This window comes from Cebidichthys violaceus, unplaced genomic scaffold (genome assembly GCF_023349555.1).
Source record: "Cebidichthys violaceus isolate CVI_PGR_0920_01 unplaced genomic scaffold, fCebVio1.0.p SCAF_58, whole genome shotgun sequence".
In the NCBI taxonomy this organism is placed as follows: domain Eukaryota; kingdom Metazoa; phylum Chordata; class Actinopteri; order Perciformes; family Stichaeidae; genus Cebidichthys; species Cebidichthys violaceus.
The window spans coordinates 949,636-970,607 of record NW_027176794.1 but is presented as its reverse complement, the minus strand read 5'-3'; the positions used below and the strand labels follow the sequence as shown (position 1 = coordinate 970,607).

General features: G+C 40.7%; 1 protein-coding gene and 1 non-coding gene across 2 annotated transcripts in view; one reads left to right on the top strand and one right to left on the bottom strand.

The window, feature by feature from the left end:
• flt1 (fms related receptor tyrosine kinase 1) overlaps positions 1 to 20,972 on the top strand; it is a 35,161-nt gene that overhangs the window by 5,307 nt on the left and 8,882 nt on the right. Inside the window, exons 4-15 of the mRNA XM_068732310.1 lie at positions 1,040 to 1,164; positions 4,260 to 4,425; positions 4,536 to 4,672; positions 5,352 to 5,523; positions 5,745 to 5,862; positions 6,168 to 6,337; positions 6,438 to 6,585; positions 12,287 to 12,410; positions 13,096 to 13,204; positions 15,504 to 15,797; positions 17,772 to 17,918; positions 17,992 to 18,123. Of these exons, the coding sequence (XP_068588411.1) occupies positions 1,040 to 1,164; positions 4,260 to 4,425; positions 4,536 to 4,672; positions 5,352 to 5,523; positions 5,745 to 5,862; positions 6,168 to 6,337; positions 6,438 to 6,585; positions 12,287 to 12,410; positions 13,096 to 13,204; positions 15,504 to 15,797; positions 17,772 to 17,918; positions 17,992 to 18,123 (1,842 nt within the window). The remainder of the gene's footprint in view (positions 1 to 1,039; positions 1,165 to 4,259; positions 4,426 to 4,535; positions 4,673 to 5,351; positions 5,524 to 5,744; positions 5,863 to 6,167; positions 6,338 to 6,437; positions 6,586 to 12,286; positions 12,411 to 13,095; positions 13,205 to 15,503; positions 15,798 to 17,771; positions 17,919 to 17,991; positions 18,124 to 20,972) is intronic.
• Positions 18,812 to 18,883, bottom strand: trnae-uuc (transfer RNA glutamic acid (anticodon UUC)). Its single transcript has one exon. It is a non-coding gene; the product is annotated as a tRNA-Glu (tRNA).

The window sequence follows — 20,972 nt, the reverse complement described above, 5'->3', positions numbered from 1 at the left end:
AAGGGTCAGTTCACAGAAAATGATAGCGAAACCTATTTTCTCACTCAGTCAAAGAGGTCATTTCCTCTGGGGATGGGAGGACAAACCCTCTCACTTTTTAAAATCCTGTTTTTTCCCCTTCACTGTTAATATGTCATGTAGATTTTCTTAGCAGTGGGACCTTTTTTGCCCCAGCTTTTGCCTCTCAGGCTATACTTAGGCTGTCCTACCTTATTGGTGAAGGTTATTGGACCTGCATGTAGCCTGAACGAAACTTGAAACGAAAACTTTGCTAACAGTACTCAGGGCTGCCAACTTCAGTCTTTGGGTTAAAAGGAAAACAATAAGATAGAAAAGCACAGCGTTTCATAGTAAAGATGCAAAAAAAGACGCACACACTTCTAAAACCAAACTTGCACACACTGTTATCTAACCAAGCTCTATGATTGTATTGATTTTAGGGGGCCATGTTTTGAGATATTCCTCTGTGAGATTTCAGCTTTCACCTCAACACAATGGAGGCAAATGGAAGTTTGTTGCTCACAGCCTTAAGAAAATAAAACAGCAGCATCTACCTGAACGGGACACTGTTTCTGGACAGAGATGTCTGGTTTAAAATGTCAGTTTTCAAAGCTGTGAACATCTTTAACCTAATTTCAATCACTTCCTGGTTTACAGGTGGAAATACCAGAAATGAATAGTGCTGAAACGATGATAATTGAATAATCCTCTCTGTCCTTTTTTCAGCAAAAAAAAAAGAAAATCAAACAATCTCTAGTCTTAGCTTCTTAGGATTATCTAATTTTCTCTGTTTTATGTCACCGCTACATCTTTGACTTTTTAAACTTTTGATTGTACAAACAGGGACATTTGAAAATGTCAACCTGAGCTCTGAGAAGCTGTAATGGGCATTTTCCTTTAATATCTGTGAACTGACACTTTAAACTGTGCATATTGTGATACTGAACTGTGGTATTGAAGAAAGAAGCATCTTTGTTTGACCTTATATTTTACCTGTTTATTATCGTATGTGTCCCTGACCGCAGCGTTTGGGTTTCAGACAGCCAGCAGCCATTTGTGGAACGTCCGGGTATGAGCCCAGATGTGTTGTACATGAAGGAGAGGCAGCCGCTGGTCATCCCCTGCCGGGTCACCCACCCAAACATCACAACCACACTGGTCAAGGTCAGTGAAGGAAACATGAATGAAATGACAAGTTCTCAAGTCGGCTGTCTTTTTTGAATCCATGTTTTGGCGCAGAGATCCGCTCTGCATCAAGATCTCTCCTTGAAGCAAGTGTATCTACACACTCATGTCCTCCTCTGGCCAATAACACCACTCACATTCTCTGCACATCACCACTTGCCCCAGGTTTTTCCATCAGGGCTCACATATGCACACAATGCACCCTACCGTTGTTTCCCCCCCTCTCCAGATCATTCGCCACATTGTTCTTATCTTGGCAGCCATTAAGCTGTGGCGTGTGTGTCCGTTTGTTTGTGTCCGTTTGCGGATATGTGTGAAAGTGTGTGCGGATATGGTTGTGAGTGTTGGTGCTCGAGTGCTGAGTGAGGGGCGAGGGGACAGTGCTACTAAGTGCAAAGAGGAGCATTTAGAGTACTTGCTGTCTGCATTTGTGTCTGTTTTTGTATGAGTGCATGTTGCTGCATAGATGTTAACAACAACAGGTCTGTCTGCTTAAATATGCAAGAAAACCTTCCACTCAATGATGCCCCTTTCTTTACTAACTTTTTCCGATAAAGCGGGGCCCACAGCGTCCTGTTGGCACTGTTTCTACCTCTGGAAACAGGACATGAGGTCTGGATTGCCCCTTTTGGCCGCTGGCCAGCATCACTTCCCACATCTCACCCTCCACCTCTTGTAGTAGGAATCCTGGCTGCCAACTTCCACAACTGATGCTTTAAACAGCTGGTTTGCCTGAAGGAGGAAGCAGAGGGCAGCTACTGTTGACCCCGACAGATCAAAGTACAGTAAATGCTCTTTAATCACGAATGCTGATCATTAATATGGCAGCTTGTGCGTCACTGTAGGAAGCTTATTGTGGTATAACAACAATAGAGTAGTTGTAAAACATAGAAGACTCTCAACTTAACTAAAAACTGTTTAAACCCTGTCGGCTAAATGTCCATCTCTTTCAAACTCCTTCTCCCAGTTTGTACAATATGTATTCATTAACAAAAATACCTAGATGTAAGGTCTGAGGATAACCAAAGTTATTACAATTCATCCTGAAGGAAACCTGAATGTCAGAACAAAATTTCATGTCAGTCCATGAAATAAGTGTCAAGACATTTCACTCGTAACCACAAATGTGATCCACAGGGGATGATCAAAGTTGGATGGATTTATCCTCTGGGGAAAATGAATATCTGAACTAAAATTCATGGCAATCCATCCAATAGTTGCTGAGATATTTTAGTCAGGATCAAAGTGGTGGATGGACTGTCAGACCACCATTGGCCATGCTGCAAGCGTGGCAACAAAGCAAGAGGAAAGCTGCAAAAAGAGGACTTGTCAAGGAACTTTAAATTCTGAGGATTTTGGAAGTGCAAAAACATAATTAGGACAAACAATAGACTATAGTGGTCGCATCACCTTGACGCCACACGTTGATTTGTGGACTACCGTTTTCAAGACTCAAGTTCGACATTTTGGCGGTCACCATCTTGTGTTTTTTTAGCTAACAGCAGTGACACGAGAGGGTGGAGCTAAGTACAACTGACGGCTGAATGAGACATTTTTGTCTTTCATGTACAGAAAACACACTGTGAAAGCGCTAAAGTTCTAAGACGAAAACACAGACAGCACACAAACCTGAAAGCACTGTGGTAGCGACTTGTCAATCACAAGGTATCGTACATGACATCAACACACACACACACACACACACACACACACATACACACACGTGTTTATTTTCTGCTTCCATCTCCTCACAAATGCCTGGAACCTCAAAGGTAATTATTCTAAAAATAGCTCTCCTCCACTTCCTTCATCTCCCTCCTCTAATCCTGTTCTGGCCAAACCAGAAATCCACTCACTGTCACCGTGTTTGTTTCCTGGATCTCTAATATGACCCTTCTCAGTGGGAACAATACCCAGGAGGCTCTGCTCCGTCGCTCTCGCTGTGAAAGTGACCAAAAGGTCTCGGAGGTCCGGAATGACGGGTTCAAGTCAAAATGTCTATATCCTGTAGTAACAGGATGCCAGGAGATGGACTGGAGTCACGTTCCTCATATCCTGACTCCTCTGACTCCTTCGCTCCTCCTCCTGTTTCTTCACCTTCACATACTTTTCATGTAGGTTTGGAGGATGGGGTTAAGAGGGGCAGAGACCTGAGGCCGATCAGAGGTGGCGTCAGGAAGTAGCATATGCGTTACAGGACTGAGAGAGGAGGCGGAGGAGGAGCTCAGTGGCGTCTGAGAGGGTCGCCTCACTCTGGGAGGGGGGATATCAACCAGTTCACACTGGGGGTGCAGGAGTGGGGGGAAGTGTGTGTCTGTGTGTGTGTGTGTGTGTGTGTGTGTGTGTGTGTGTGTGTGTGATGGGGGTGGGGGGTCCACCTGTTCCCTTGAGAGTGGGTGGGAGACTTCCACTGTGTCACAGAAACTCTAGTAAACATTTCCTTTAGGCTGCTTCCTAGAAAACAACAAGGTTACAGTTACACAAGTGTCCGTGTCAAGGTAGCCAAGTATTATAAAACCAACACTGTGAGAATACATGCAGCGTCATCCGGGGCTTCTTATGACAAATTGGACTCTATAATTAGCATCTTCTGGAGGTTTTTGTAAGGGACCTGCGACTATCTTACCATTAGAAGCTAAAACAAAAGCCCAAACTGAAGTGGAGCCAAGAGTTTCTAGATTATAGCTCAAACCCCAAGAGACCTGAGTTGTAAAAGAAAAAAGGTGTAAATAATTGAATCAATGATGGTATTCAGTTTAGCTGCTTCAGTTTCAGGTTCCTGGCATCTGGACTGAGACTTCAGCTTGAGGTACACTTGCTAACATCCCAGCAATGAGGTTTTGAGTCTTGACTTGGACTTTTGTCTGACAGCAAATCAAATGCTAATGACAAAGACCAGTTTCCTCCTGTGTATTATCACAGTTTTGTGTGTTACACATCACATGTGACTGTGTTCCTTCCTTTTTTTGTAATGTTTAAATATCAAATCAGTCATTGTGATGATGGTGACTGTTGTTATCTGATTTCTCCATACACATTTGATGGGTGTTGTCTTGTCCTCTCTCCTCCCACAGTTCCCCAACCAGAGCCTGAGTCGAGACCACAGGAACATTGTTTGGAACAGCAAGCACGGCTTTACCGTCCAAACTCCAACCTTCGATTACATTGGCCTCTTCTACTGCCAGACAATCACCGCAGGCGTCACACACAAGTCACGTATATACTTTGTACACAGACCAGGTCAGCAGTGCATAACTTCTTTTTTAGATACGAAGCAAATCACACATGAACATGCATATGTGTCTCAGTGAGTTCTATGCATATACATCATTTCTATATTTCTTTCACAGTGAGTAACATCATGGAGGTGTATCTGAACACCAGTGGACCTGTGCAGGCTCTGAAGGGAGAGAGATTGGTCCTGAACTGCACCGCGACCGGAGAGTTGAACACCAGAGTCAACATCACGTGGGATTACCCTGGAAAGGTCAGACCTGCATTAAAGTCAGTGGAGAGAAATCACTTTTTACAGAGACTGAGCAGGCAAACCAGTCACAAGAAAAAAGTGTCGTACGGTTCTGCAACCCACGGGATGCGGTGAATGCTGATGTTCATATCAGCCTCGTATAACACTTGCACCAACGTACAATGCCTCATGGTGTACGCTGTGAAAGGGTTAGTTAGATCAAAAACTATTAGGGATCAAAACTATTTGGATGGGCTAGAAAAATCATCGTGTTTAAATAATAACGTAACAATGCAACGTAACAACCATAAATAAATACAAATTTCCCATAGCAGACTTTCTTATTAATGTTACTCACTCATCCCTTCAATTACATTTTTCAATGCTTTTGGAAAACCAACAAGTTTTACGTTGCAATTAATGTGATCTCATCTCAAGCTCCAGTACTCTACCACTCCCTGATAAGGTCTATGTAATTAAGGGCTTATTAGTTGTGACTATAACTTTATCGTTATGCTTGATGAATAATTTACTGTATTTAGCTATAGATTGGTGAGAAGCCATTTGTAAAGGCCGATTTCTTCTGATAATTTGACAGTAGAGACAGAACATTGGGTTCACGGCTTTACATAAATAACATTTTAACACAGGTGAGCCTTCAGTGTTAATTCTGTGTCTCTTCCTCCCTCTCCACCTCCAGAATAACAACACCGGCTCCACGTCCAAGAGGCTCCTGAAACACAGAACGCACATGTTGTTCTACAATATTCTGACCATCCCGAAGCTCCAGCGTTCAGACCAAGGCCTTTACACGTGCCGCGTGACCAGCGGGGAAAAAACCAAACAACAGAAAACCACTGTTACCGTCTATGGTGAGTGTCTTCCTCTGGAACTCCCTGATGTTTAAATGAACATAAACTAATATGTTCAAATTACTAATTTATATTTTCAAAACTACAGCAAGTTTCATTCTGATGGTGATCAACTCTTTTTTTTTTTAAAGACTGAGTGTGGTGGATGATTGTCACAGCAATTATCAAACTTCGCTTGCTTAATCCTTCCTAAATGAATGCATGTGTGTCTTCAATTTTAGACCGTCCATTTATTCGTCTGAAGCCCAGACATGGATCTGTGATTGAGGTACAGGCAGGACAGAAATCTTATCGAATCTCTCCCAAACTACGAGCGTTCCCTGCCCCTGAAGTCATCTGGTAAGAGATCACCTTGATCACACACCTTGTTTTTTTGTCTTTAGTTTTGTTTTTCCTCCCTTTTTTATGTCTAAATACATTTGTTTATCTATTTTAATCTCTGGTACACTTCCTCAACACCATTTCTTATGAAAGGCCTTGGATTTGTGATTGATTGCTTCTCATATTTAGTCATTGAAATGTAATTCAAATATCAAATATCAAAGTAATTCTGTAATTGTAGACCTCAAAATTATTTTCCACCTTAAAACTTTAACAATCATTCAGTCCCTGAAACTTTGCTCAGAGGTCTTTTTTTCTGACAGGTTGAAGGATGGCATGGTGGCAGCAGAGCAATGCTCCAGATACCACATGGATGGGAGTTCCCTGGTGATCCGGGATGTGGCAGAAGAGGATGCTGGGAAGTACGCTGTCCTCGTACGAATCCAGGAACACGGACTCTACCAGAATCTCACGCTCACACTTGTGGTTAATGGTGAGAAATTGAATTCTTCACCCACCAACTACCTTTAGCTCTGTCTTAGACTCACCTCAGTGTTTGACGTCTGTGTTTGTGTGTGCTTCTTGACTGACAGTAAGTCCTCAGATAGGGGAGAAAGCGGTGTCGTTGCAAGACCCGGGCTCTGTGCCACGGGGGAGCAGACATGCCCTTCACTGCACATCCCACGGAGTCCCTCCTCCACACATCCAGTGGCTCTGGCATCCCTGCCCGTCCAAAGGCCTGTGAGTAGCCCAGAAGACTAAATGCAGTGCAGTGTGCACATACAAATCTTGCTTCCAAATTTGAGCAGTGAACCATTTGAAATTGCACCGGCAGGAATTAATTAGCTTCACTATTGAATAGTATAAAATCATTTACACCTGTCTTTACAAAATAGCACTATTTAACTATTTTCATGAGACAAATTAGACAGCAAAACATATATGTTATGTTCAAAAAGTCATACGATCTAATGACCCACTGTGGCTGTTTTTAGTTGATATCAATTGGAGCTTTGAATTACGTGAACATATTTTGGCGGCAAAGGCTAACATGAATACTAGTGCTATAATGTTACAAACACATGCAGCACAAAAAATGATGTCTTTGTTTGTTTTATCTTATTTGATGGTGTTTGTGTGTTTGTGTGTGTGTGTGTGTGTGTGTGTGTGTGTGTGTGTGTGTGTGTGTGTGTGTGTTTGTTTGGTGTGTGCGTGTGTGTGTGTGTGTGTGTGTGTGTGTGTGTGTGTGTGTGTGTGTGCGTGATTTTGAAAAACGAGACATGTTTTGTCTATTTCAGCATGTGTTCAGACAGCATTTCCTTCTTGTAACCAGAACAGATGCCTTTGGGGGCCTTTCATGTGCAGAGAATGTGTCAAAATGTGTGTGTGTGTGCGCCCACATATATGTGTGTGTGTGTCTCATCGTGTTTGTGTTTATATGTTTGCTTGCTTGTGCAACTCTTTCCCCATATGCTTGTTCTCTTACTGTCTGTGTTTCCTTTTTCATATGTTTGTTTAAGTGTATACAAATGTGTAGCCTGTGTGTGTGTGTGTGTGTGTGTGTGTGTGTGTGTGTGTGTGTGTGTGTGTGCGCGCCTGGTACATTCACAGACACAGTACACTGCGTATCTCAGACTTGAAAGGACAGAGAAAAAAACACACTTCAATGGAAACCAGTTCCGTGCTCTCAGTCACGATTTGTTGGTTTCCAAATCAAACGCTATGATTTAATGAATTTCCTGTCCAGGACGCAGGCTAAGAGGCCTGTTTATTATTGTGATTGCACACTGCATCCTGTGATGCCATTTCTTATATCTGACACACACACTATATATAAAGTTCTCATGAGAAATGGCCCAACCCAGTGATGCAGAGAGACAGCCGTTTAGTCAACACACACAAGTACTCAAGCCGGCACTTGGCTGAAACATTGACTGAGTTGTTCTTGGAGGTCAGTTACTTATTGTGTTGCTTATGACCAAGTCAGAAAGGTTAAGTATCACCTGAGAGCACCACAGCAGCCGCCCATACTTTATTCCCACAGTCATCAACCATGTACTTGACCCTTAACACTGTCACTCTCCAATGGCGCCATGCCGAGATGCCTCCAGCGTGGTTTCACCCGTCCATCTCTGCCAAATGCCAAATGTAATCTCCACAATGTACATGAACATCTTTTAGGAGAGCGGGTGATGCTAAAGTATCTGATGTTTTTTGTCAGAGCGACATAAACTCTTTATCCTGCATAAATGTACCTAGAAAATCTCATGCATGTTCAGGAAATATATTCAGATTTTCATGCACAGTATGTATGAGAGCTGAATGTTTCTTGTTTTGTTGTGATGAGAGTCACATGCAAACTGCATATGAAGAAAATTTGCCAAAATGCAATTCTTTGTATGATAAATCAATGATTGATATTGACTTTTGAATTGCTTCTGAGTGAGTTGTAAGTCAAATTTCAATTTTAAAATCACACAAAACACACATGCATGCAAACATGCAAAAGCATTACTAACTACAACAACATAAAGATTTCCCTAGACCACTGAAGCTACAGTTTATCACCAAAAAGGAGCTAAATATTAATTGCACAGTGATGTTTCACTGGCTGATTCATGGTCCTTTGTAAAGCTCTGTTCTGGTTCTGGTTCTGGTTCTGCTGCAGTGTCTGCATTGAGTGTGTTTCTTTAGTTAGTTTTTGGCTGGATCCTCACTAGCCCCTTGTTCTTTGCAGCCCGGCTGCACCACAAGCCTGACGCCGCGCTGGAGGAAGCCCAGGGACATTGGACCAGGCTGGGCCAGGCTGATGAGGGGCCTCGCGCCTGGGTCCTGGGCTCACTCCTGGGTCTGGCCCTGGGAACCACAGCGCTCTTATCTGGCCCGGGCAGGAGGCGCACTGGGCTTCCTGTGCGAAAATCAGAGCGCTTTTCCTCTCGTTGTTTGGCTTCCTCTCCGACGCGAGACGCTTCCCAGCAGCGTGATTGTCCCTTCGTCTTCAAACGTGGCACAGTCCGCTTCCTCAAGAGCTTGATCTATTCTTGAGAGACCCCCCACACCCCTTCCCCCAACTCTGCTGCCCCCCACACATACCTCTCCAACCCCTTCCCTCACCAACTCTGCCCTCCACCCCAACCAAGCATCAAGAACAACTCCCCATCGCCTTCCACCCTGGAGCCCATCCCCTCCACCACCACCAAGTTCACACACTCATCAGTGTTTGTCCACAGCAGCCAGAACCCTCAGGGACATTACCAGTGACCCCAAGTGATGATCCTGTGCGTGCTAAACTGGTGTGGAAAGAGGAAAGTGATTTGGAACACTGCTGAGCAGTGAAGACCAGGAGACACAGGGAACAAGGAGGAACATAAGCATCACATCAATAAGGATATAAGGACATCTGCTTTACTGATTATTTATTTATTTCATTCATTTTCCCAATTTAAGTCAGCCCCTTGCACCAAGCCATCCTGTAGTTTTATGCTTTTTGCATTTCACAGACGTTTTGAGCCAGAAGAAGTGCAAATCCATTCATCCACCAGCCACATTTCTGGAGCTGCTTTGCTTGTTTTTTGTGTCCTAGAGTGGTACTATAAAGGGTGCATGAACCGTGCCTGTCCTAAGCCCCAATCTGATTCTGACATCCACAAAAGCTGTGAGTTTCTGTTCTGATTTTAAGCCACTGGTAGAAGGTCAAATGTGCTCAACTTGGACGGGCAAAACAGGAGAGAGGACAAGCTTTGTGTTGTTCACTATGGGATGCCTACAGTTCTCTACTAAAAGACTGACGGTCAGCAGACGCCTACCATGTAGGAAGTGTCCACAGACCAGAGACTATGCCCTCTGTCATATTATGTCATTCTGTGTCGTCCAGTGTCATCCCATGTCAAAATGTCTTGTTTGTCAAATTATGTCAATATAACGGCCCTCTTGTCTTTGTATTGAAAGTTAATTAAAATAAAAATGTATGAGTGCCATAAGTGTTTTAGTAAAGTCCAGTTATGTGTGTATGTAAAGCAAGTGTGAGAGTGTATGCACTTGTGCAGGAACGTCAATGTGTGTCTGTGCGTGTGTGTGTGTGTGTGTGTGTGTGTGTGTGTGTGTGTGTGTGTGTGTTTGTGTGTGTGTGTGTGTGTGTGTGTGTCTACGGGTGTCACCCAATGTGATTCATTCCTTGTATACAGATGTTCTATGAGTAATATATGAATCTAATATTTAATAATTTTATACAACTAACTTACATATGACGAATGACAATATTTGCCAACTTTGTATGAATCTGTATTGAAGTGTTATATCAGTTGTTTGTGTTTTTGCATTAAACTTTGCTTATATTTGTGTATTGGTTTATGCCGCTCTGTGTTTTTTTGGGTTTGAGACGGGAACGGACAGGGACAGCGGTTAAAGTGTATTTTAAGCTAGTGAAACAAGACAGGAAGAAAAGGCAGGAGATGACCCCCACTGATACACAACTCATTCATATTTCCAGGCGGCTGCTGCTCACCCTGTTCTCAGTTACACACTGTGTGAATGTGGCTGTGGCTGTGGCATGACTGTATATGCATGCTTTTTTTGCTTTTCTGTTTCTAACCACGTTTATGTCAACACACCCATCTAACTAATCATATTTGTGTGTGTGAGTGCCACTTTGATTGAGAAAGCTTTTCCTGGAAAGCTTGGGAGTGTTGGTGTAATCTCTGCCTGTGTGATGGGTATGTGTGTGTGTGTGTGTGTGTGTGTGTGTGTGTGTGTGTGTGTGTGTGTGTGTGTGTGTGTGTTTGGTGTGTGTGCGTGTGCTTGCGTGCATTTCAGAATGTGTGGGTCAGGCCCGTGGTGTCATGCACAGGGTGGGTCATTTTTGCAGTTGCACATGCCAAGAGGAAGAGCAATCAGGGAGCAGAGAGGAACCAAGCTCAGGGAGGAGCTCAGCAACAGACAGAAAGGATACAGACAGAGACGGGGAGTAGAGAGGGCCAGTGACACATCTATAAACAGGCAATGGATCAATGAACAGAGTGGAAATGACAGTTTACAGTGAGGATGATGGTTAATGTCTAAATAATGAAGCTCCCTTCTTTTGATTCTGAGATTTGTCTACTGCCAGATGAATAGATAGATAAGTATCCCCTCTTTATAATGCACAGATGATGCCCTACAATCAAGGAACTATTAAGTATTTTATTTTGCATTTACTTCAAATCATGCCTTATATTTTGGTGAATATAGAGACAGTCACTTCCTTGCTGGCAAACGTTATAGGGGGATACAAATTCTTACATACAGTATTTTTGCCATAAAACGTTTATCTCCTTTGTAATGCACAACCGATGCCCTACTTTTAAGTATTTTATTTTGTATAAACGTCAGATCATGCCTAATAACCTTGTTAAACGCTTCCTCTTTCCTGGCAAAAGTTGGAGGGAATACAAATTCCTTCAGAATACATTTTCAGTCTGCCACAAAATGTATCTCCTCTATAAAAAAATAACTTCAGAGCCAGACAAACAGCATGCTAAATGGTTTTAAACTGTAAAATATACAAAAAATAGAACTGTTTTTGATTCCTGTGCATAAGAATGGATCAAATAATGCTTTATTTCACAGACAGATTTTATTTTATACAATTATCACAACAAAAATGCATTTTACAACTTTTTACACATTTGCCAAATGTAGTGCTTATTGAAATTAACTTTTATTTATAAGCACATTTACTTGTTCCTTGTTGTAGATGGTGCTTGCTACATTTTCATTACATTACATTTATCATCATATTCAATATATATAAGCGGTTCAGCATTGCTTATATAGAACTGTTCTGAGATATGGAGACACATTCTCCCTCTACTCTGAAACTAGTTGATCAAGCATTGTGTGTTTGGGGCCCTTCATGTATGATTTCAGAGGTTTTCATCCTAAAGATGTGTATAAATAAACCACAAAGCAGCTTGCTCTAGTTCCAGTTCCCACAGCTCAACTAGCGTGTAATCTATGGATTTAGACTTGTGAGACTTGTAGAGAGGGACAGGAACTCTTGTCCTGGAAATGTGGGATGATTTGTTAAGAATGGAAGGAAGTTGATCCACAGGATTACAATACCACCTCTGCATCCTCCATAGATGAACAATCCAGCATTACATAGCAACCCAAAGATCCTATTGTCAGCCTGCAGGAGAGGGTAAGAGGACGTAATGCTATTGATAAAAAAGGTTTGGTGATGATGATTATGTGAATGAAGGTGAAGATAGCATCAAGCAGTGATGATCAAGGCATTTCCGTGATGTTCCGGTCGTCCTCCTGCCGAGCACAGCTGAGAAAAACACACACACACACACACACACACACACACACACACAGACACACCTGGAGGCAGCATAAAATGACTTGTGTCAACACAGCTGAGTCTCTGTCCCTATCCTCCTCCTCATCCTCCTTATTCAAGGTGTGTGTGTCCAACGTCCTCCTCGCCATGGAGCCCTGTGACCGAGAGAATCCCCGCCACGTCCAAAAGCAACCACATCCTGAGTATTACGCACAGACAGGAAGTGCTTCAGGGGAAGAAAAAGGTGGGTGAAGCATTGTAATACACACTGTGACTGAGCATTTAACAGGATTCTTATATACTGTTGAAATTTGGGTTAAATACACCAAAGACAACCCGATATGGATAAGCTCAAAGGTACAATAACTACTATACTAACTATAATTTGTCCTGGAAAAATATCTTAATTGCAATAATTAACAGATTCATACATTGATAGAAATGGACGAAAAATAAGTTGGATCATATAACTCTAAAATATGAAAAACATCAGAAAATGTCACTGTATAGTTTAGCTAAAAAGTTCAGATGCTAAGAAAATATTGTAGTTTCACTCAGCGTATCATCTCTGCCCTTCTTTGCTCACGTCTCCCACACACACACATTCACAGATACACACCTTTATTAATACTTATCAACAGCTTGTATGTTGAGCTGCCCACTGGGTAGAAAGTGTGCAGGAGGCCTGGCTCAGAGAGCCCTATTGTCTGCTCAGTGGCCCCATGGAAAATATGATTCCTGCCATCAGTGGCAGAGGTTAGGAGCCTGAACCTTAAATGTGTGCATGAGTGTGTGTGTGTGTGTGTGTGTGTGTGTGTGTGTGTGTGTGTGTGTGTGTGTGTGTGTGTGTGTGTGTGTGTGTGTGCGCCTGTTTTTTCATAGTGTGCTAAGTGCCGGTTTGATCATGCGGATGTTTGTGCTCTCCATAGACCGTGGGGGTCCTGACTGTGGCAGAGGCTTTTGTGTCTGGAGCGTATCGCTGCGTTGCCTCCAACTCTGCCGGCACAGACCAGCTAGACTTCCACTTCTACGTCACAGGTGAGAACTCATCTTCTCAGATAAACAACTCAGGAGTGTTTCTTTTCTTTTTCATAGAAATTACAGCAAATTATTTTGTATTCGCAATCTTTCCTCTCCTCCCTTTCACTTCCCAGAATTGTACTTTAAATAACTGGTTTCTGTCTTGCTGGCCTCACTGTACTCCCTCGTCAGTTTCTTAATGAAACTAGCCCTATATCAGCTGATTCACTTGATGCTTTGTCACTGTTAAGTTGGCAAATCCTTTTTGTACTGATATTCAATCCGAAATAATGAGTGAAGATGAAATAATCTTAATTCTTCTGTTCTGTTTGGTCAGAAATACCTTTGTTTGAGTTTTACGTGATGAAAAAAATATGCAATGAGTTTTATATGATGAAAAACCTTTGTCAACCTGAAACATATATTGATAGAACATTTTCTGTAAAGAACATATACAAGAACATATTTCCCTCGATACAAATGCTGGAACCACACCAGCAATTATTCAGCAATAGCATTTATTCTACAGCTTTTACACTAGAACAGCAGATGATTGCCAAACCATGTTACCTCGCCCCAAAAAGTGAATGCCTTAAAAAAGACAGTAATCTAATGTACAATTAATCATTGGAATCCCTGTCCCCTTTACATACGTCAACCCTTAAGCAAATCCTCATTGAAATACCATTTAAGAATAAGTTGAAGAAAAATCGTTGATTGCTGACCACATATAATGACTTGCTCTTCTTCCCAGTGATGCACATATGATGAACATAACATAACCTAAATGTGATGTTGTAGTATGTATATGATGAATATGATGTACTGGATTTCCGACCCCAAGAAGATTAGCTGGTACCATTGGTATCAGCTAATGGGAATCCTTTGAATTAATGAATACATACACAAAGAAAGAAAGAAAGAAAACCCCAAAACTTTTTTATTGTCAGATTAAATAAACATCAGACATTAAACTCAAGTGACCCATGCTGTACTGAGAGGGTGGAAACTGACCGGTCTGTAAATATAATGTCAACTATTATCACATTCATCATTCATCTTGTGATTTGCTGTCACAAGCACACACTCCTACACACACTTGTTCACAGATGACATACAGTATATCTGTTCCCATTTGCTCAGTTAGACTTTAATAGTTTCTATTTGATTGAACATACTGACTTTATTTAGGCAGCACTGTCAAAACAAAATGTCCTGCGCAGTGCTGTGAGGAGTGAAAGGGACTAGGAGCCCATGTGTAGTATAGATGAAAGTTATTCTGTCTGTATAATGTGTAAGTATACTGACTGTGAGTGGAAGAAGCATGAAGTAAAATGCTGAGTAAGTGGGGAGGGTGAGAACAGAAGATGGGCAGCAATGAAATGTGTCACTGCTTTGCTGTGGGAAATCTTAAACTGACCTAGCGGGATGGGACAGCAGCTGCTTCAGTACTATCCACCAATATACCACAATTCAAAGTTGCTCAATTAGTTTCATATTAAAGAAATGCTACTTTTCTCATCTAAAAATCTGACATTATTGTGGTATCTTGTTACAAATTTGAGAATTCTTTAAAGAAAATGTGGAATATTGTACAGAGTACCAGATACAAGAACTCAAATAGACATTTTAAAGGATTGTTAAGTGTCAGAAGAAGAAACAGACATTATAAGACAAAATAAGCCCAGGGTCCAAGAGGTTAATGATCGTTGAAATCCTTGGCAGAACAAAGCAGCGTACGTGCATCGGTACATACTGCAGTTATGTGTGTTATGTGGTTAGATTGGTTACTAGGCCTAAAGGTAAAGTTTATTAAGTGCCTATTTGTGTGCATGAGTGTGTGTCTGTGCAGTGGGCTGTGCTGAGCTGTGTGTGAGCAAGAGCGAAACAGGAACCTGGGGCTCTTATCGTTCCACTTCCCCATACAGCACACTTCCTTGGACTGGCAGGTCCGCTTTATTTCGGGAGGCCTTGGGGTGTTCGGGAAAGATAAACACTATCTGCCATCAGGAAACTCTCGAGCCGTTTCCACGGGAAGTTTCGGATGGCTAAAGTAAATAAAAAAGGCTTTTCACTGTATTCCACTAGCTGCTTGTACCCACAATAGCCATTCAACATTGTCGTCAAAGGCTAGAAAAATGGAGGATTGGTTGAATTAGCGCTCCTGGTTTCATGCTCCAGACAGGATCCAGATACACTTGTTGAGAAACTGAGAGGGTCTTTTCACCAAACAGGAGATCAGTGAAGGTTTATATTTGGTTCACGTTCCCCCTCCCTCACCTCTTCTTCCACGTGTTCTCCTCTCTTTTTCCCTCAGACGTCACAGGAGGCTTCAACGTGAGCCAGAGGGAGGAACCCAGAGAGGGTGGAGACCTCCATCTCACCTGTGTAGCCAATAAGTACCTGTACACAGCGCTGTCATGGCATCGAGTTAATCACACTGAGGCCGCCCAATCCCGCAGCCAGCAGCTCACATCGGGGGAGTTTTCCAATTGTCTGGTCCTGTTGCTAAACAACCTAACAGCCAGAGACTCCGGAGTCTACAGATGCTCCACCCGCCACCTGATCACGGGACAGGAGACACACCTGGACACACAGGTGGTGGTGACAAGTGAGTAGTTGAAACTTCACGATCTCCTCCTCATCGTCCTCCTCATCATCTATAAGCCTATAGTCTACACTGTGCATTGTTGAGACACACTTTAAAATGACTGAACATGTAACTTTAATAAACAATAATAGATCAAGTAATCATCTCATTTATATCACAATTTATTTTTTATTGAGTTTTTAGCTTGTTGTTTGCACACAATGTATGCTTTTTTCTGTTCATTTTTTGATTACTCTACAAAGTAAGTAAAGATTTCTTTATGGAGCACTTTTCAAAACAATTATTTCACTCTTATTAATTTAATTTAATTTAATTTAATCTAATTTAATTTTCCAGCCTCAAAAGACTTGCCCAGATTTTCAAGTTTGAATTTTTCATCTTCAATTTTGGCATCTGAATTTCACGAATCCAATTTTAAAAATAGTTTTTATTTATTTGACTTTTTAGACTAATTTGAGTAACTTCAATAATATTTAATGTTCTTCAAAGTAGAATATTTTAATGCTACAAATTCAGAGCTATCTAATCTTCGACCTCAAGTATTGAAATTCACCATACTTGATATTTACCTTTTCTTGAATCCGTACAAATGATATGCAAGAATTAAAAACCATCCTCATGGGCTAATTTATTCAGGGATCTGAGAGCTGAACAAGGGCTCCTGATAAATACCAGAGATGAATATTTATTGCCTCAGGGTCTCAGTTGTTAGGGACTTGATTTTCTTGCGGAAAAAGGGATTTTCTTAATTTCTAATTTAGTTCGTATTAACTCAACTACACATACATAAATACAAACAAACAAACACCCACACTCTCTCACAAAGTTTTGGCTGTTGGGAATTGGGTCCCCTCAGCTTCCTGGGGCCCCACCCTGCCTTTGCTCTTGCGCTCCTACTCAGCACCTCTTTCACGTGGGAATGAGCTCTTGTCTGGAGGAAGAGCACACAATGGTACTTCCCACAATGCCACATTTACAGGCCCCCACACAGGGCCAGAGGAACAATCAGCCAATCAGACACTGTCAGGCCCAAGCCCCCGCGGACAATCATCAATTGTTGTCCAGGAGGAAGATAGGGGAAACAACAATCAGTCGCCTTGGTTAAGTGACTTTTCTTCATGTCTTTTACTGCTGTTCTCTATACAATCAGGGTTCAACGCGTCAACTTCCTCCCCTGGGATCCCCACAAGGGAATTACTATAGAGACAGCATGACCACAAAGAGAGAAGTTGGGGAGCGAAAATGAAACGAATAGAGGGAAGATGGAGGAAAAAATGTAAAGGTTTTAAGAGAGTCAGGAAGCGATGTGGTCAAATTACAGTGTGATTATTGTAGTGTAACTATAGTGCATGAGAAGAAAACTAAAATAACTGCATTCAACTCATTGTTTGCACTCATTGTCCAATAACCGTTCACATGATGAAATACTACATTGTTGTTGCTGTTAGAAATGGGTTTGTATTGCGGGGTATTTCAGGGTGAGTAAGGGGCCCAAGAGAACACAAACGTCAGCTGACTCACAGGTTGAAACCAAGGCCACTCTTCTGGAAAAATGTGTCACCACCAGTGCACGATTATATTATTGTCCAGAAGTGGCACTGGTCCAGAAAACAGTGGGGAAAAATAGCTCTGCTTTCACTTCATCACAAATCTGTTTAAGTCTAAAAATAACTGCAACTGTAATCCGTTATTGCATGATTCAAAATATCAAAAGTAAAGTATACACATATTATTTGCTGCTGCTTTCAGGATGAATTTATTAGAGTAAAAATGACATTACTTTCCTCATAAATTTAGGTTACTTGAAAAGGCATAAAGTGGCATAAAATGGAAACACTCAAGTGATGTACAAGTACCTCAGAATTGTATTTAAGTTCAGTACTTTGTACTTAGTTATATTAAGTAATACGCCAAAAGTGTCACAAACATACCCTTAAGCAGACATATTCATGGTGTGTGTGTTTCTCCTTTCAGTTCTGGAGCCTCCGGTGCTGCTTGACAATCTGACAGATTGTACTGTAAACGCCAGTACCTCAGTGATCCTCAGCTGTCCCTCTGAAGGCATCCCACCCCCAACTATCACATGGTACAAGGATGAACGTGCTCTGTCTCAGGGATCAGGTAAAACAAATACCGTCAACGTGCAAACTGCAGCTGCATTCAGGAGTCTAAGAGTCTGTGCCACCATCTTTAGGTATTGTGATATCACTAGAAGGTGGGACCCTCCATATTGATCGAATCACAGTGGAGGACCAGGGCCTTTATACATGCCAGGCCACCAATGTGAGGGGATCTGCAGAGAGCTCCGCTTATGTATGGGTAAACGGTAAGTGTCTATCAACCAACCAGTTGTATTTTTCTGCCTTTGATTGGCTGTGTTTACTACTTCTTGAAGATAGGACAATTCCATATGTGGGTATGTTTAATTGTCCATTGTTCCATAGTCCTGGAAATAGATGTAGAGTCTGGATGCATAGACATTTAGTACAGTAAATCACATTGTTTTTGTGGATGTAGTATTTATACACGGAGGCATGGTGTGTCAATTCTATTAATGGGAGATTATATGTCTGTTTATCAATTCTTGAGTAAACATCGATCACCTTAGCATAATCCAAATGTGGGACACACTCCTTTTGTTCAGTGCTCCTCATTCACACACGCAAACAAACACATCAGTCATACGTCCGGTGTAGACAGGCCCCATGTGGTTCTGCTACCCCCAACTTTGAGCATCGTTCCCTGGCAGAAGTGGTGGACACACTTCCCAGTCAGGTTCTGCAGGAGGAATGTATATATGTGTGTGTGTGTGTGTGTGTGTGTGTTTTGGTCAGTCAGGAAGGAAGCTGTCTCCCGTTTTTATTTCCTCCAGAAGGGCCCGTCTTGCATCTCAGAGAGGCTCCACACTTAGCTGAGCTGAGCATTTTTACTTCTTCAAATTAACTATGAATGTTTACAACACATTTTACGATAACTTTTTGATTTGCTTTCTAAATCATTATCTTGAATTCCAGTTCCCATACCGGGAGTTGAACCCAGACCACCTAGGTGAAAACCAGGAATCCTTACCACTAGACCATATGGGACATATTTTCTCAATTTCAATATACTATACTATGACTTTTTTCAACATGCTATACTATGACTTTTTTCAACATGCTATACTATGACTTTTTTCAACATGCTATACTATGACTTTTTTAACATGCTATACTATGACCTTTTTTAACATACTATACTATGACCTTTTTCAACATGCTATACTATGACTTTTTTAACATACTATACTATGACCTTTTTCAACATGCTATACTATGACTTTTTTCGATATGCTATACTATGACTTTTTTAACATGCTATACTATGACTTTTTTAACATACTATACTATGACTTTTTTCAACATGCTATACTATGACTTTTTTCAACATGCTATACTAAGACTTTTTTGAAATGCTATACTATGACCTTTTTCAACATGCCATACTATGACTTTTTTTAACATGCTATACTATGACTTTTTTAACATGCTATACTATGACTTTTTTTCGACATGCTATACTATGACTTTTTTTAACATGCTATACTATGACTTTTTTCAACATGCTATACTATGACTTTTTCGACATACTATACTATGACTTTTTTTAACATGCTATACTATGACTTTTTTCAACATGCTAAACTGACTTTTTTCAACATGCTATACTATGACTTTTTTCGACATGCTAAACTGTGACTTTTTTCAACATGCTATACTATAAGTTTTTTGTACTTATTTCGACATGCTAAACTATGACTTTAATTGGCATTTTATAGTATGACCTTTTCAGACATACTTAACTATGAATGTTTACAACACATTTTACTGTAACTTTTTGATTTGTTTTCTGTATCATAATCTTAAAATCCAGTTCTCATACCTGGAGTTGAACCCAGACCGCCTGGGTGAAAACCAGGAATCCTTACTGCTATACCATATGGGACATATTTTCTCATTTTTCAAAGACTTTTTTCACTATACTATACTATGACTTTCTTCAACATGCAATACTATGTTTTTTTTACTTATTTCGACATGCTATACAATGACATTTTTCAACATGCTATACTATGACTTTTTTCGACATGCTATACTATGACTTTTTTCAACATGCTATACTATAACTTTTTTCAACATGCTATACTATGACTTTCTTCAACATGCTATACTATAACTTTTTTCGACATGCTATACTATGACTTTTTTCGACATGCTATACTATGACTTTTTTTAACATGCTATACTATGACTTTTTTCAACATGCTATACTATGACTTTTTTCAACATGCTAAACTGACTTTTTTCGACATGCTATACTATGACTTTTTTCGACATGCTATACTATGACTTTTTTTAACATGCTATACTATGACTTTTTTCAACATGCTATACTATGACTTTTTTTTAACATGTTATACTATGACCTTTTTCAACATGCTATACTATGACTTTTTTTAACATGCTATACTATGACCTTTTTTTAACATGCTATACTATGACTTTTTTCAACATACTATACTATGACTTTTTTCAACATGCTAAACTGTGACTTTTTTCGACATGCTATATTATGACCTTTTTTGACATACTATACTATACCAGGTGTCACTAATAGGCGGACCGCGGTCCGGATCCGGACCCAGACGCCGTTGTATCCGGACCCTGGATAGTAGCTAGTATAGCATGTCAAAAAAAGTCATAATATAGCATGTTGAAAAACGTCATAGTATAGCATGTTAAAAAAAGTCATAGTATAGCATGTTGAAAAATGTCATAGTATAGCATGTTGAAAAATGTCATAGTATAGCATGTCGAAAAAAGTCACAGATTAGCGTGTCGAAAAAAGTCATAGTATATAGCATGTCGAAAAAAGTCATAGTATAGCATGTTAAAAAAGTCATAGTATAGCATGTTGAAAAAAGTCATAGTATAGCATGTCAAAAAAAGTCATAGTATAGCATGTTGAAAAAGTCATAATATAGCATGTTAAAAAAGTCATAGTATAGCATGTTGAAAAAAGTCACAGTTTAGCATGTCAAAAAAAGTCATAGTATATAGCATGTCGAAAAAAAGTCATAGTATAGCATGTTGAAAAAATTCATAGTATAGCATGTTGAAAAAAGTCATAGTATAG